The sequence below is a fragment of the Aethalodelphis obliquidens genome, unplaced genomic scaffold (genome assembly GCF_003676395.1).
Source record: "Aethalodelphis obliquidens isolate GAN/ISIS:26980383/991018 unplaced genomic scaffold, ASM367639v1 scaffold112, whole genome shotgun sequence".
NCBI classification, from domain to species: Eukaryota; Metazoa; Chordata; class Mammalia; order Artiodactyla; family Delphinidae; genus Aethalodelphis; species Aethalodelphis obliquidens.
Genome location: NW_020838056.1, coordinates 530,199 through 548,549, shown reverse-complemented (window position 1 = coordinate 548,549; position 18,351 = coordinate 530,199). Strand labels below are relative to the sequence as shown.

The following is an 18,351-nucleotide window of genomic DNA, read 5'->3' as shown; positions in this document are numbered from 1 at the left end:
TGCGGGGGACACAGGTTCAAGCCCTGGTCCGGGAAGATCCCACATGCCACGGACCGGCTGAGCCCGTGTGCCGCAGCTGCTGAGCCTGCGTTCTAGAGCCCACGAGCCACAACTACTGAGCCCACGCGCCACATCTACTGAAGCCTGTGCACTCTGGAGCAGGTGCTCTGCAACAGGAGAGGCCACCGCAGTGAGGGGCCCGCGCACCGCAGCGAAGAGTAGCCCCTACTCACGGCAAGTGGAGAGAGCCTGCGTACAGCGGCAAAGATCCAACACAGCCAAAACTAATAAATAAATAAATAAAAATAATAAATAAAATAAATAAGTTTATTTAAAAACAAAAGACGTACATTAATTCCTGTAGGAGACAGGATGATGCGTTATATCATAATTAACATAATAAGGAAGGATTTCCACCCTGTAAGTGTGGTTTAAGTCATGAGCAGAGGAGGGTTCAAAATCCAGGAGAGTGAGGGAAGGCACAGGTCAGCAACCAGGATATTACTAACCAGAATTGTGCCAAGAGCTGCCTCAATGATAAAAATAGAGAGAGAGGAGTGCCAGAACCTAACGATGATGGCAGAGGGAAACAAAGGAGAATCATGCGTGTGCTATTATCAGATCCACACGACACTGAAGACAAGTATGTTGAGGAACTGGACCACTCTTACAGGTAAATGTGACACAAAGAAACTTAAAACAATCCTATTTCAAAATCCACTGTGATATTCACTTGGGTGTCTTTGAAAATGTGGCTCTGCTGGATAAGTACAAACAACAGGGGACTGGGAGGTCTAGATCTGAAACCTGATCTTCTTCGCATTGACTACGGCGTCTGGGGCACACAAATTCCCTCTGGGGCCTCACTTTCCTCATGTTTACACATGAAGACATCGGCCCAGGATACTAATCATGTCTTTTTATTCTGTATTTTTGATTCTTTGACATCTTAAGATCTTACTAACTCTGGGGGGCAGGCCCCTCCCAGGGCCAGACAGTTCCCAGAGATAGCAAACTACTCTCCTTTTGAGCTTGCCTTTCCTATGCAAGCCAACCAAACCCCCTCCTTTATGTGGAGCTCTTAAACTCCAGGCCACTGTTTCCCTGCCCTGACCATCCCAGGGCCAGGTACCAGCTAAGTAGAGATAAACCCCACACCTCAGAGCCCACTGAAATGATTCAAGAAGCCAATCCTAAGCCTGCTCACCCACTCCTACCCTTGTCAGCTACAACAAAGGCTCTGGCCCATGTTCTCCTCTTCCTTCCTCTGCCTCCCGACTGCCTCTGTTGCTGCCCCACGTGGCTGCCCGTGGCGTGGTGTGCTCCCTCCTCTCGGAATCTGTGAGTGTAACACACCCTCTCTTTGAGGGCAGTCATTTCCTGGTGTGTTGACCTCAGCGATCAAGAGTAATTTTTTGTTAATGTACATTTCAATGATCTCCCCAAAGTCCCATATAGTGCTAATGTTCTAATATTTCTCTATTCTCATGAATAAAGACAAAAAAGTTGTACTCCTTCAGTTCAGCAGTCAGGAAACATGCTCTGAAAAGGGCTAGAAAGTATATCTTTAGGCTTTGCCAGACGCGAGTTTTCTGTGCCTCAAATTCGTCTGTGTCTGTAGGCTGCACAACTGTTTTTTTTTTTTTTTTTTTTTTTTTTTTTTGTGGTACGCAGGCCTCTCAATGTTGTGGCCTCTCCCGTTGCGGAGCACAGGCTCCGGACGCGCAGGCTCAGCGGCCATGGCTCATGGGCCCAGCCGCTCCGTGGCATGTGGGATCTTCCCGCACCGGGGCACGAACCCGTGTCCCCTGCATCGGCAGGTGGACCCTCGACCACTGCGCCACCGGGGAAGCCCGCTTAGGCTGCACAACTCTTTAACAGCATAACCACCACTCTTACCTCACAGGCCCTGGCCCTGTGGGCCAGAGCTTGTGAATCTCTGTTTTAGACAACCAGGGAAAGCCTACAGATAAGGATGCCTTGTGAAACACAAAAAGCTTTACTGAACCCCTACTAGGATTTACCAGCACTCTATTGTACACAACTGGGGAACCACTACTTTTAAAGGTGTACAATAAACTCTAAGTGGTTGCCTTATAAATGTCACACCAAAAAAGCAATCTGAAACCATACACTTCTGACCCCGAAATAGCTGCTAAGTATTCATGTAACCATGAATTCACGTCTGTGTTGAAAGAAAACAATGAGAAAAGAGTCCTTTGTTGAAATAAGCATCCTGTCTAAAGTCCAGGGGTCACAAACTCAACAGGGTCACAAATCAAAAAATCGTTTACAAGGAAAGCAGACAGACATCCTAATACGTGTGTATACGCTCCGGATTTCCCTACAACCAGACAGTATAACATAAACACATCCATCTATAAAATCTTCCATAAGAATGTAAGATATTTTACCTTCAAAACATAGTTAACAACAGTGGGAGATCTATCAAGATGGCAGAGGGGGAGGATGTGGACCTCGGCTTCCCCCGCAAACACATCAAAAATACATCCACATGAGGAACACTTCTCACTGAAAACTAACTGGAAACTGGCAAGAAAGACTTCTGTACAACTAAGGCTGGGATAAAGATCCACAAGTAATTGGGTAGGAAGGGAAGAAAAGCAATCAGGCTGGGACCTGTGCCACTGGGAGGGAACTCAGAGGAAAGGGGAAGATACACGGGTGGAGACCCGCCCTGGGGAGGGAGTGCTGTGAGCCACAGATTGGGCCCCAACCCTGGGGTCCTACACAGGGGAGATGAGCCCCCTTGGCTGGCTGGAGGACCACTGGGACCGACAGGAGGGCTGTGGGAAGCCTGGACTCCACTCCTGCACAAGTGCATGCTGGCTCGTCCCCGAGGCAGGATGGAGAGTGCAAACTGAGGACTGCTCTAGGGGAGTGGGCGGCTGTGAGGGACAAAGGGGACTTGGACTCACTGTGTCTGAGCAGAGCAAGGGAAACAACTGCTGGTGCCTCTGCAGGAGGAGCACTGGAGACAGATCGAACCTCTGTCTGCAGCTGACATGAGCCAAAAGCCCCCACGGGACCCCTTACTTCAGCACTGCCTCCTCTGGGGCAAGGGTCCCAGGGCACGGAGCAGGGAAGGCACATGCTTAAAGGCAAAGAGCCAGCTCCGGCCCGACCGTTAGGGCCTCTGCTCTACAACCTGGGATCAGACCCTGCCCCTGTTAGGTGGTGATGGCCACTGAGCAGAGGGGTGGTCCTGCCTCACACCTGGCGCCAGCTCTAGCCCCTCCATCTCCAGCTCCACCCCCACCTAGGAGAGAGCTGCCAGCACTCACTGATGTGACTTGGGTCCATGTCAAATCCAGATCTCCCACGAAAGGCACTGGGCACGCGCAGTCTACACAGGGACACTCCCATATAAGGACAACACTTCAAGACAGCAACCTCTAAGTGTTTCACCTAAATTTACAGAGGCAGTGTAAGTTAAGCAAAATGAAAAGGCAGAGAAACAGGTCTCAATTGAAAGAGCAAAAGAAAACCCTCTTCTTTGCACGTTGTAATCACCTGGTGAGCTTCAAAAACTACTGATGTCTATGTCCAGCCTTAGCGATTGTGATTTAATTGGTCTGGGATGTGGCCTGGGTTTTAGACTTTTTAAAAGATCCCCAGGGCTTCCCTGGTGGTGCAGTGGTTGAGAGTCTGCCTGCCGATGCAGGGGACACGGGTTCGTGCCCCGGTCTGGGAAGATCCCACATGCCATGGAGTGGCTGGGCCCGTGAGCCATGGCCGCTGGGCCTGTGCGTCCGGAGCCTATGCTCCGCAATGGGAGAGGCCGCAACAGTGAGAGGCCCGCATACCGCAAAAAAAAAAAAAAAAAAAAAAAAAAGATCCCCAGATGATATTATGTACCCTGTGATGAAGCAATTCCACTTCTCATTATTTATCTTATCCATATATATACACACGTGATGAATAATTAATTCATTATTAATTGTAGCCTTGTTTTATAATACCAACAGATTAGAAAAACATAAATGTTCACCAAAAGGTGACTTGTTAAATAAACACAGAATATTCATAAAATGTAATACTATGTATCTGTATTTTTTAAAAAGTACAGATGGTATGTGAATTATATCTCAATAAAGCTGTTATACATATTTTTGAAAAGAAGTATAGAATGGTGCAGTCGACATACTACCATATATGTGAAAGATAATATACACACACACACAAACTGGTCAAAGGGTGGCTCTCTCCTGGGGTGAAAATATGCTTTTCTATGTAAACTCTTTCAAATACTGAAATTTGAAATGTATTATATATTAACTCTTAAAAAATAAATTTTAAAAATTAAAATGAAACTTAAAATCAGTCTGGTCATATCATTCTCCAGGCAAACAGAATTTTTATAAGCTAACATTCAAAGGGGCATGAGGGAACATTTTGGAATGATGGAAATACTCTATCTTGATAGTGGTGATGGTTGCATGATTGTGTATGTTTCTCAAAACTCAGAGAACTGCGTACCTAAAATGAGTGAATTTTACTCTGTGTAAGCTTATACTTCAATAAACCTGACTTAAAAAAAAAAATTTTAGGGCTTCCCTGGTGGCGCAGTGGTTGAGAGTCCGCCTGCCGATGCAGGGGATACGGGTTCGTGACCCGGTCCAGGAAGTTCCCACATGCCGCGGAGCGGCTGGGCCCGTGAGCCATGGCCGTTGAGCCTGCGCGTCCGGAGCCTGTTGCTCTGCAACGGGAGAGGCCACAACAGTGAGAGGCCCGCGTACCGCAAAAAAAAAAAAAAAAAAAAAAAAAATTAAAAGCTTACATGACAACCAGACCTTGTGAACAATGCTAGTAGGAATGTAAATTGGTACAACCAATTTGGAAAACTGCTTGGCAGTATCTACTGGATCTGGGCAAGCACAAGCTCTGTGAGACAGTATTTCCATTCTAGAAGGGATACACAATGGAGACATGTACATGGATTCACAAGTAGCATACAAAGTAACAGCCATGGTCACGCTACTCACGACAGCAAAAAAAAATAGGAATAGTGCAGACACTGTTAGAAGTAAAACGGATTAGTGCCCTGTAACGTATTTGTGCAATGGAAAGCCAAGCAGGAGGTGTTTCAGTTTGAAGGGTGGCATTGCCAAGACCAAGGACTGATGGCAAAGAACATGAGCAAAAAGCAAAATACAAATGGCCCTTAACCATATAAAGAAATATTCAACTGCACTCATGAAAAGGAAAATGCAAATTAAAATTACAATGAGATAACCTCTCATCACCCTGGCAAAGTTCCAAAGTTTAACAACAAATTCTGATAGCAAGGTTGTAGGGGGCCAGGCATCCTCAAACATGTCCTTTGGAGATGCAAAATGGTAAAGTCCCCACCACAGGGCAATTTGGCCGAACCTGAAAACAAATTTTAAGTGCATTTATCCTTTGATACACAAATACCATATCTAGGGATTTAGCCTGTAAGACGTACATGCATACATACAAAATGAAGTATGAATACAAGATTATTCACTCTTTGCTCTATCACTAGATTAGAAAGAACTCAAGTCTATCCATTAGACATTAATGAGACAAAGTATGGTATATCTATACAATGGAAGAGTTTATAACTGTAAAACACAACATGGAAGCTCTCTATAGAAACAAAATTGGGGGAAAAAGTCATAGGGTAGAAAAACATACATAATATGCTATTTGTGTGTGAAAGGGAGAGATGAGAAAACACACAGTCACATTAGTTTGCCTTTGGACATAAAAGGAATAAAGCAGTCAGCCGTAAGGGATATAATGGGAAGGTGAGGAAAGACCACAGTGGGGAGAGGAAGGAACAGGTCTTCTCGGTATTATCTTTTTATATTGTTTTTTTCCCCCAAATAGAAATGTATTACCCATTTTGAAATGTTGCACTTAACATTCGTTTTTGAAAAAAAAGAAAATCCAGTTAGGGAAATAAAAAACTTCCTTTCCCCCACCCCCCGCTTCAAGGTATATGAATGGATTTTGCAAAATGCACACAGGTTGCTACGGCCTGTGGCATCTAGCACCTCCCTTTAGAAGGGGTTGGGGAGAAGAGAGCGGGCGGGTGGAAACAGGCCTTTAATGCTTTGCTCTTGACCTCTGGAGCCCCAGCCAAAATCGACATGGCACAACTCTCATTTTAATATCCTGTTTCAAGAGAAAAGGCAAACAGAGGAGAACAGTGAATACAGAAAGAGACCCTACTACAAAAGGCAAAGTGGTATTTAAATGGGGTTTGGGGGTGATAAAAAATTTCAGTTTACAAAATTATTAGGATATTTTTGTAGAGCAGTATTCAAAATGTATCTTGCCCTTTCAAACCCTTACATAGTTGTGTTTATTATAGCTATAACTTAATTTTAAAACCATTTTTCTCATTTTCAAAATTATTTGCCTAGGCAGAAATCTTTGTGTATATATGAGTTTTTCTCTTGAACAGATAATTAGAAGTAGAACTGACGGTTGAAGCCTGTGGACCTTTTACTATTGAATTTAGTGAATAAATATTAAGAGGTTCGAGTTTATCAGTAGATAAGTGAATGCAAAATGAAATGAAATCCCATTTTCATCCGTAATTTTGGCAAAGATATTGCCAAGAGTGTGAATAAATACTGATACAAAAAGATCTTCAAATAATTTTGATAAATGAAAAGGCAAATTTCAGAAAAACACATACCCAATGATACTACCTATGATTTTTTAAAAAACTGACCACCACAAAGCAAAGCTATTTAAATTCAGTATATACATACTGAATTTAAATAGCCCCCCAAAAAGTTCAGGAAGGACACTCACCAAAATAATAACAAGTATTAGCCCTGGGGGAGAGACCTGTGCACCAGTGGTGGGGAATGAGGAAGCCCAGGGGACCTCTTGATCATAGTGTTGGAATTTAATACAAAGACAACATATTCAAGTATTAATTATGCAAGGAAAACAAAGAAAAAAGTTTATAAAAATTAATCCATTGAATTCTGCTTGCAAACTAAAACAAAAAATAAACTGACTTCTAAACCTAGTGTCTAACCATTTTAAAATAAAAAGGTTATAGGTCATCAGTTATCTGTTTCCATCTCACTAGGTTTTTTCCCTCAATATGAGGAAATTCAGATGAATTTAATAAAGAGTTGGCAAGAAGAGAAAGTAGCCTGAAAACATGCCACATCAATGAGCAAGAGTCAACATAAAAAAAAAGGAAACGCAATCTGTTCAATCTAATGAAAGGATAAAATCAGTATACATTATTCCCACTTGGTATCAAAGGTCCAGAAAAGAAACAACTATCTGAATTTGGCTTTAACTCCTAACACAGATTCACGCTTTAGACATAAACTTCTTCTGTAGGAATAGAGAATGGTGCCTTCTGAGTGAGAAATTTAGAAGGCTCATTGGACAGACTTTTAAAAGACTACAGAAACACAGGATTCAGAATTGCCAACAATATAAAGGGTTAAGTGCTCCCCAAATTCTTTTGCAACGTGGAACAGGGAGTACAGGGTAATGTTTATGTCACTCTCTGGAAACAAATGAGGCTGCTCACAGCAGGACATAGGCCTGAGAGCTGTGACAGGCCCCACACTGTGGCTGACCTGAAGACCCAGAGCACCGGGGCAGCCCTGCAACTGGGTCATGGCATACCCCGGGCCCTGGCACACCCCTTGCGAAGGCTGTCTTAGGTCAGCCTTTCACTCAATACAGATACTCTACAAATAGCCTTTCTTGTTCAGCACTAACAGTATGATGCTGGTTCATCACTATGCAGGACTTGTAAACAGAAGACCAGGTGAAATCCAGGTGGTTGGGACTGTACGATTTAGTTCTCTGAGAAAGATCAAAGGGAAACTCTACAGGTGCACTGCGCCTACAGGTACAGGATCCAAACCCAAAAGGTCCTCACACATCATCCATACAACCAAAACTAGTCTTCTTGTTTGAAAGCAACAACTCTTCTCTTGCCTTTCTGCAGAGTTGGGTGCTCTCTGACAAACCGTTCTTTGCAAGTGTGAAGCAGCTGCTGCTACCCTAGGCAACTAGCACTAAAAAATTTGGTATCATCACAGGTAGGGTCTTCAATAAAGACAAAAAGCTCTCCACTACACAATGAAAATATGTCAACTAAAAAAATAAATAAATAATAAGGACTTAACTGGTGGCGCACAGGTTAAGAATCCGCCTGCCAATGCTGGGGACGTGGGTTCGAGCTCTAGTCAGGGAAGGTCCCACATGCCACGGAGCAATGAAGCCTGTGCACCACAACTACTGTGCCTGCACTCTAGAGCCCACGAGCCACAACTACTGAAGCCCGTGCGCCTAGAGCCCATGCTCCACAACAAGAGAAGCCACCACAATGAGAAGCCCACGCACCACAACAAGGAGTAGCCCGTTCGCTGCAACTAGAGAAAGCCCACACGCAGCAACAAAGACCCAAAGCAGCCAAAAATAAATAAATAAATTTATTTTTTAAAAAAAACATTAATTCTAAAAAAAGCAGAAAAATTATAGTCTATAAATACTACAGAGATTTAATAAATAATTGTTCAGTACAATGAGGCGAGAACTGACTTTTTAAAAGTATATGTGTTTATTTTTGTGTATGGTGTTAGGGAGTGTTCTAATTTCATTCTTTTACATGTAGCTGTCCAGTTTTCCCAGCACCACTTATTGAAGAGGCTGTCTTTTCTCCATTGTATATTCTTGCCTCCTTTGTCATAGATTAGGGGACCATATGTGCATGGGTTTATCTCTGGGCTTTCTATCCTGTTCCATTGATCTATATTTCTGTTTTTGTGCCAGCACCATACTGTCTTGATTACTGTAGCTTTGTGGTATAGTCTTAAGTCAGGGAGCCTGATTCCGCCAGATCTGTTTTTCTTTCTCAAGATTGATTTGGCTATTCAGGGTCTTTTGTGTTTCCACACAAATTGTGAAATTTTTGTTCTAGTTCTGTGAAAAATGACATTGGTAGTTTGATAGGAATTGCAATGAATCTGTAGATTGCTTTGGGCAGTAGAGTCATTTATACAAAAATAAACTCAAAATGGATTAAAGTCTAAATGTAAGGTCAGACACTATAAAACTCTTAGAGGAAAACATAGGCAGAACACTCTATGACATAAATCACAGCAAGATCCTTTTTGACCCACCTCCCAGAGAAACAGAAATAAAAACAAAAATAAACAAATGGGACCTAATGAAATTTAATAGCTTTTGCACAGCAAAGGAAACCATAAACAAGACCAAAAGACAACCCTCAGAATGGGAGAAAATATTTGCAAACAAATCAATGGACAAAGGATTAATCTCCAAAATATACAAGCAGCTCATGCAGCTCAATATCAAAAAAACAAACAACCCAATCCAAAAATGGGCAGAAGACCTAAACAGACATTTCTCCAAAGAAGATATACAGATTGCCAACAAACACATGAAAGAATGCTCAACGCCATTAATATTAGAGAAATGCAAATCAAAACTACAATGAGGTAACACCTCACACCAGTCAGAATGGCCATCATCAAAATATCTAGAAACAATAAATGCTGGAGAGGGTGTGGAGAAAAGGGAACACTCCTGCACTGCTGGTGGGAATGTGAATTGGTACAGCCACTATGGAGAACAGTATGGAGGTTCCTTAAAAAACTACAAATAGAACTACCATATGACCCACCAATCCCACTACTGGGCATATACCCTGAGAAAACCATAATTCAAAAAGAGTCATGTACCAAAATGTTCATTGCAGCTCTATTTACAATAGCCCGGAGATGGAAACAACCTAAGTGCCCATCATCGGATGAATGGATAAAGAAGATGTGGCACATATATACAATGGAATATTACTCAGCCATAAAAAGAAACGAAATTGAGCTATTTGTAATGAGGTGGACAGACCTAGAGTCTGCCATACAGAGTGAAGTAAGTCAGAAAGAGAAAGACAAATACCATATGCTAACACATATATATGGAATTTAAGAAAAAAAAAATGTCATGAAGAACCTAGGGGTAAGACAGGAATAAAGACACAGACCTACTGGAGAACAGACTTGAGGATACGGGGAGGGGGAAGGGTGAGCTGTGACAAAGCGAGAGAGAGGCATGGACATATATACACTACCAAACGTAAGGTAGATAGCTAGTGGGAAGCAGCCGCATAGCACAGGGATATCAGCTCGGTGCTTTGTGACCTCCTGGAGCAGTGGAATAGGGAGGGTGGGAGGGAGGAAGATGCAAGAGGGAAGAGATATGGGAACATATGTATATGTATAACTGATTCACTTTGTTATAAAGCAGAAACTAACACACCATTGTAAAGCAATTATACCTTAATAAAGATGTTTAAAAAAAAAAAAAAGAATCATGTACCACAATGTTCATTGCAGCTCTGTTTATAATAGCCAGGACATGGAAGCAACCTACGTGTCCATCAACAGATGAAGGGATAAAGAAGACGTGGCACATATATACAATGGAATATTACTCAGCCATAAAAAGAAATGAAACTGAGTTATTTGTAGTGAGGTGGATGGACCTAGAGACTGTCATACAGAGTGAAGTAAGTCAGAAAGAAAAAACAAATACCGTATACTAACACATACATATGGAATCTAAAAAAAAAAAAAAAGGTTCTGATGAAACCAGAAGCAGGACAGGAATAAAGACACAGACGTAGAGAATGGACTTGAGGACGCGGGGAGGGGGAAGGGTAAGCTGGGACAAAGTGAGAGAGTAGCACTGACATATATACACTACCAAATGTAAATGTAAAATACCTAGCTAGTGGGAAGCAGCCGCAGAGCACAGGGAGATCAGCTCAGTGCTTTGTGACCACCTAGAGGGGTGGGATGGGGTGGGTAGGAGGGAGACGCAAGAGGGAGGGGACAAGGGGATATATGTATACATATAGCTGATTCTCTTTGTTATACAGCAGAAACTAACACAACATTGTAAAGCAATTGTACTCCAATAAAGATGTTAAAAAGAATAAAAGTATATGTGTTAGTATTTTCTCTTTAAAGAATTTATAATTTTAAAGCATTATGAATTCCACAGTATGCAAACTCTAATAAAGAATAAAAATATGAGAACATGACCCAAAACACCACAGATGACAGATACTACAAACCATAAAACATGAAAATTTACCACTTTGGTAACTCAAACATAAGCCTTGTAGAATCTCGTCATCTTTAACATTTTCAGAACACAGAAAACTCACTTTCTAGATGAGAAACAAAGAAAAGAAAATTTGAAGTGACAGTACCTGGTAAAAGCTGGGTTGTGTTCAGTCATGGCAACTAGCAGCTTCAGAGCATATGCTGGCACGGGGTCAGGCTCCGTGAGGATGTGCTCGTACCTGAAATGACAACGTGATTAAAAAACACTCAGTGCTTTTGTCACTTAACGTTTCCTCTGAACAACAGAAACAATATTCCATGTTTTAAACATGTGGAAGAAAATAGATACTGAGATAAATGTAGGAGATATAGGACCGGCACTTGCCAATGGTGGTGATGAGACTGACCTACCTCACAGAGCAGGGATGTTGGGAAAATTCAATGAGACAATGCAGGTAAAATGATTAGTATTGAGCTGCACACACAGCAAGAGGCCCAGAAACATCAGGCATTTGTGTCGGGTGTCGCAAGACCGCCCTCACATTCGGGGATTCTAGAGGACTCATGAGACTCATACAGTTGTATTTATAGTACAGACTTTGTACAGCAGCACAGCAAGGGCACACAGCTGAGTCATAAGGGAGACAGACACAGGTGGAGGCTGGAAGATTCTACGTCCAACCTTCTTATCCTCTCTCCCTCCCACGAGCAGTCACACAGAGCACACTCTCCCCCCAGCCACAAAAACGCAGCATGTGTGCGTGATGTTACTGCCCAAGGAAGCCCATTAGACACTCAAGTGACCAAGGTATTTATCATGTGGGGCTGCTCGCATAGGCAACCTAACATGTATCAAAAATCCCAGACTCCCAGAATGAAAGCAGGCATCCAGCATAAACCATACTGTCTGCACAAACAGTCTGGGCACTGTGCACTACCCTCATCAATTAAACACTGACTGGCAGCTCTCTGAGAGCCAAGTTCCAAGATGGCAGCCAAGGCCAACCTTGCAAGCAGGGCTTTCTCAGGAGAACAGGCTCAGATCTGCTATGTCAACTCTTTGCTGAATGGCATTCTTATTAATACTTTAGAACCTGAAATGAAAAGTATTACCAGAGAGAATAAAACAAAATGTCTTCATCCAAAGTTTCCACTGCGCCCCCATGTTATCTGCTAGATATAGAGCTGGCCTGTATACTGTGTGTGACCTACTTAGGTTCAGCTATCCAGTAAACAACACCATGTAGATGCTCAATTAATAAGCACCAAATGAATGAATGAGTAAATGGACAAACTAACCAATCAACTTTACGACTTAACTCTCCAGAACAACCAACTAACGAGGGAGCAGAACATCTCCAAAAATCCAAAATGTGTATTTAAAACTCCACGACATGAAGCAGATGTTTTATCCTCTAGAGAAGAGGGCCCCAGGCTCTTACTCAGAGCCTATTTACTCTCATTTTGGAAATCATTACATAACAAGCTTAATTATGCAGCCTCTAAGCCCACAGTCCTTAAAAAAGGAGCCAATAAAGGGAGGAGAGGGACTATTACAGAAAGACAACCCAAGAATTACAAGAAGTGGGGCTTGAAAGCATAGGAAAAACAAAAGAAAGCAAACCCAGGAACTCCTAGCAGAAAGCAGTCCAGGGAGCATTTAACGCAGAGGAAGCAGCCGCTCATCCCCCAATGGGACCTGAGGGCCCATTACACACCATAATGTTCAAAACGGGGGTAGTGAGTCAAGAAAATGTTAAACTGGGTAGAACACTCTGTTTAAGGAGCCAGGAAGTACCATATTTTAGTAATTTTTCTGATGAAATATTTTTAAGTTACAGCAATTAAAGATTCACCCACGTACGACAAAGATAAAAGACAAAATACCAATCGTTCATAAATAAAATATTAACAAATAAAAATCAAATTGAGGAAAACCAGACATTTTATCATACGAATAAAACAAAAATCAAGGAACATCTTTAGAGGTGATAAAAATATATTTGTGAAATTAACATACAATTTGAAATGTTTTTAAAAAGGAACAACTCAGCATTTTCCTTTTCTTAATAGTCTTATAAAATAAAAAGCTCTTATCATCCTCAGTTGGGAGCACCCAAGACTACCTTTAGGTTCAATGATTTGCTAGACGGACTCACAGCACTCAGAAAAGCTGTTATGTTCCCGATTGCGGTTTATTACAGAGAAAGGATACTGGTTAAAATCAGCAAAGATGAAAGGCACATAGTACAGAGTCCAGGACGGACCAGGCAACAAGCTTCTAGCTGTCCTCTCCCAGTGCAGTTGTGTGGACAGAGCTTAATCCTCCCAGCAACAAGGCGTGAAAACACGTGTGAAGTACTGCCAGCCAGGGAAGCACTGGCGTCCAGGGTTTTATTAGCGGCCAGTCCCTTAGGTGTGGAGTGCCTGTGTGGCTAACCTCTGTCTCCAGCCCCTCCGAGGGTCAAGCTGATACGGTGTGGCCCAATGCCCCGCCTTAATTCACATTGTTAGCGTGAATTATCTGGCATGGCTCAAGGCCCCAGGGATACAGACTCTCTTATCAGGAAGGATACTCCAAAGGCTCAGAAGGACTCTCCCAGACGGGAGTCAAGAGCCAGTTTCTTCATAATGTGCAGGGTTTGAACCACCCCACACCTGCTGAGCTAAGCGTTTGCAGCACACATCCTTAACAGGGAAACGGAGGCACTGCTGGGTTTATAGTGAGGCATTAAAGTCAGAGATAAGAGAAGAATGCACTCTTCCACTGATGACTGGTATTCGCAAATCGTCAGCCAGAGAATTTCAACAGAAGTAGGAGGAAGAAGCTTCTTTAGGAGTCACTCACATACCCCAGATGACCAGCTCCCCTCGTCCCCACTCCCAGACTTACTGGAATCACTGAGGAAAGGACCACAAAACTATGAATTTTAAAAAGCTGCCCATGGGATGTCCTTACTCACATGCTTGTATAGAAAGCAGAGAAGAATATATGGACAATTAGTTAGAAATATAATAGAGAAAACAATCTCCAGAGGACTGAAAAATATGAAATATTTTTAAAGGGACTTAAGAATATGTAGAACCTACATTTAAAAACAAAACACTGATGAAACTTTTACTGTCTGAAATACAAATGTGTTGAGGTCGTTTGAAGGTTATCTAACCTTGAAACAGGAGGGAAGGATGAAGCTTGTACCAGCCTAACGCGTAACAATTCTCCCAAAGAATATTGCTATGTTTTTCCCCCCTTGGAAAAAGAAGGGCAAATTTTATAATGGATACGTTTAGAATAGAAATATTGATCTACTGAACATATTTTAGATAGGTTTCTAATGGTCAGCAAGAACTAGCCAAAAGAATGCTGTGATTTCTTAAGCTTGTCTTTCTCAAGAGAGAGAATGCAACTGAGCTGATAGTAATTGTATTTTGCACTCCTCTGAATAAGACTTGGCAGGAAAACAAAACAAAAAAGATAACGCCAGACTCCTGATATGGCTATAAAGGAGAGTGTCCAGTGAGGAACTGGCCCACTTGGATGGACGGAGGCTGGAGAGGAGCCCTCCAAGTGCCCTGAGCCCGGCCAGAGACTGCGATCGCTATCGACATGAGAGCATGCTGTCCAGATAGTGTCCCAACACCCTTCTCTTCCACTTCTAGGATCCTCCCCAAATAAGGGATCTTTGCTAGGTCCCAAACAGCTGAAAACCAGGCAAGAAAAGCCATTCATACTAAATTCTCTATCCAAGAGGAGAGAAAAGTGCTAAAAATCACATATTCAGGGATCCGAGGGATAGACTCTTCTCTACCTTGTCAAGTGCCTGGAGTAACCAGTGTCAAGCAGGTAGGCTGGCAGAACACTGAAACAGGCTACCTAGATAACTCTGATTATTGTGAGGAGTTATTCTGGGGGTGTGACCAAAGAATTGGCCACATGGAAAGAAGTGCCTATTTCACTGAGGGAAAGGGGAGGCACCATAGCATGAAAAGGTCCACTCTGCTGGAATTAAACCCTAAAGTCACATTTCACATGTCAATGGAGCGTACTCTGAGAATCTGGGAGGAAAGAGTGATTCCAGGATATCCAAGGAATTTTTAAGGACAAATACAATGAGGAAGAAGCTGCTAAAAGAAAAGCTAAAGTACTTTACAAAACCACTAGAATTGTTAAGTGTAGCGTGGGATCAAGAATAGACACACAAATTAAAAGGAAAGAAAGGTGACCCAACATTGGACAAGAAAGAGTCATCACAGAAAGGGAGACAGAATGGTCAGGCCATATCTTAAGAAAATGTATCATCAATAAATTAAAAATTCAAGTACCAATTTTTAACTTTGTTGAAATACTAAAATGAGTAAATATTCACATATTCTTAGGTGAGAAGGCCTCTATAGCATGACAACAAAGAGAAATGAATCCAAAAAATATTCACAGTTTTAAAGTTTTTAAGTAGTAAATGTTTCTCAGTGGCAAAACCACCATAAACAAATCAAATGCAGGAAAATTTATTTGCAGAATATTGGTATATTTTATACATTCTTAATATATAAAGAGCTATTTGCAAACCAACAACCATCCCACAAAAAAAAAAAAAAAAGTACAAAATCCACTTAAGAAGAATATAAATGGCCAACAAATATGGGGAGAAAATTGTCAGCATCATGACTATCTGAAGGAATGCAAGCTGAAGCTAAGAGTACAGAAAAACAGGCAGTTTCATAAACAGAAGCTGGTAGTATACACCGTTTGTCATCTTCAAAAGAAAATTGTCAAAACATGTCAAATGCCCTTAACATGTATTTAATTTTCAACACAGTGGTTCCACATCTAGAGTTTCAACAAAAGGAAATCAGTATGCACCCAAAGATGTAGCCCTAAAAATGGTCTTTGTAGCAGTACATATAATGGTGAAATACTGGGAAAATCCTACATATTTACTAACCAGGAATTGTTTAATGATTTTAAAACATTTATAAATGTAGGTATAGGTAAGGAGATTACAAGACAGTCAATAAAAGAGTGTTATATAAGTACAGATACAGATATTCACAGTATGATGTCTGGGGGTAGGAGGAAGACACAGGTTCCAAGGAGGAAATTTCAGAAAGTACTAAGTAAATCTCACCAGGAATGGAGAAACCGTATAGTGGAGAAGGCAGATGTTAACATAAAATGGTAGGCAAGAGGCAAAACACTGAGAGTCTTGAATGGCGGGGTAAGAACTATTAATGTTATTTTCTGCAACCTAAAGGTTTCAAGGTTTCTGAGCAAAGGAAGCTATGAGGAAGGCATTATGTTAAAATGCATTTGGAACAGTGCAAGGTGGATTCCAGGCTTAAAGAGTTTAAAGGAAGCAGATGTGTGGGGTTAGATAAAGAGAAGGCTGCCAAACAGCAAAAGCATGGAGGTGAAATCTACCTTTGGAGAAGGTTGCAGACTTTCCCTGGACTGCTATGACAAAGGGCCTACTCTTTTGGGCATTTTCTGTACAGGTTCTTCCAAAATTTGCACTAGGTGATATCTTGAGTCAACTCCAAAATTTTATGAACTGAGAGAGGGCATAAATCAGATAAACAGTTGGTATCTTGAGACTTTCCAATCTTGTGTTTTTATGTGACCTAAGTTCTACGCGACACTCTATTGTCTTGCATGGATGCATAGATACTTAGGCATATCAGTAGTTACATGGATACATAGTAGATGGAGAAATAAACAAATGGTGGGAAGACACATATATACATACATATATATATATTATATTTTTTAAGTGAGAGAAAGATAAGTAAGACTTCAAAATAAGTATTAAATATAATTTCAGATAGTAAGCCCTAACGTCTGGGCTTCTTCGATAGAATCAACAGCAAATTTTCATTATGAAGGTCTGAAAGGCTAAAAAAAAACCAACCAAACAATGACTTCACTAAAGCAACACTTAAGGTTTACAAAATATTATCCCAAAAACTGGAGCACTAGAATTATTCTGATTCAGAAGGATGAAAGTACCTTTACCTTTACTCTAACTCCCAAATTATCCCAATTCAGATTCCCATAGGTTGTACCCCCAAAAGAGGAAAAATCACTCCACCTAAATGCACTGATTTAGATACACACTCAAAACATAAAAGGATTAAGTAAAAAGAACAAAGTGGAACTTTCTTTTGGTGCAACAATATTTAATTAAATATTATCTGCAAAAAAAGAAAACCTTATCTAAGGAATGGCCAAAAATGAAATACTCCTATATATTCTGATTCCCATCAAAGATGGTCAAGTTCATGCCTATTTTAACATAGAATACTTGTAGTTAAGGGAGACAAAGATGCAATACAGAAACATCTGGATGTCCTCTGAGCCACCAACACAGAAATCAGGTAGTGAAACTCATGACTTTTGCTGGGTATTATTTCAGAGACATCAACTCTACAGTGTGTTGCAACTAATCAAATGCATTTATAAATTCAAATTTCTAAAAGGAAATACAATTCTAAGCTGTCAAGGATACAGTCCTTTCTGAGATTTTAAAAAACAAGGCCTTAATAATTTATGAAGTCATTATGGCCCTGATGATTGTACAGGTCACAAGAGAATTGTTAAAAAAAAAAAAAAAAAAGACAGTACTCACTTTCCCCAGGAGAGAAATGCTGAATGTCCTACTGTCATAAAAACACTGTAAACACATTTATATCAGCGTGATCTCTTTTCAATACAAAACACTCAAAGCTAAAGAAAAAGATGAAAACAGAACAAAACATGTTCGCAAAGTGGTTCCAGTCTACCAAAGGCAAATTGCTCAGCGCATTTTTTCCCCACGGCTTGCTGCCTGGCATAAAGCCTTTCCTGACTATGCTATTGAAATAAAATAAAATAGGCACTCCCTCCATTTCCCCTTGTCGATTTTAAAAAAAAAGTGTAACCTAGAAGTTGAGAATTATGTTTTATTTGGCAGACTTCTTGAGGACTTAAGCCTGAGTGGCAGCCTCTCAGGTCGATCTGAGGAACTACTCCAGAGAAGTAAGGGAGGAGCCAGGATATACAGGAGTTTTTGCAACAAAAACCAGGCAGGTAGTCGGAACATCAAAAGATTACTGTCAATTAAAGAAAAACCAGGCACCTCAAGTGAATGAATCTAGCACTTTTCTCTGTATGGGAAGATGCAAAAGTCTGGGCTGACTGAAATCATTCCTTTGATATGCACCTTAGCTACCTGGGGCCAGTGTT

At 41.3% G+C, this 18,351-nt stretch overlaps 1 protein-coding gene across 9 annotated transcripts in view; it reads right to left on the bottom strand.

Moving 5' to 3' along the window:
* Nucleotides 1-18,351, bottom strand: part of ULK4 (unc-51 like kinase 4) — a 523,006-nt gene that overhangs the window by 309,598 nt on the left and 195,057 nt on the right. For all 9 annotated transcript variants that reach the window (XR_003430904.1, XR_003430903.1, XM_027097134.1 and 6 more), the window contains one exon: nt 11,279-11,371. Coding sequence is in view for 7 of the 9 variants with exons in the window: in XM_027097134.1 (XP_026952935.1) it covers nt 11,279-11,371 (93 nt within the window). In the remaining 2 variants the exon portion in view is untranslated. The remainder of the gene's footprint in view (nt 1-11,278; nt 11,372-18,351) is intronic.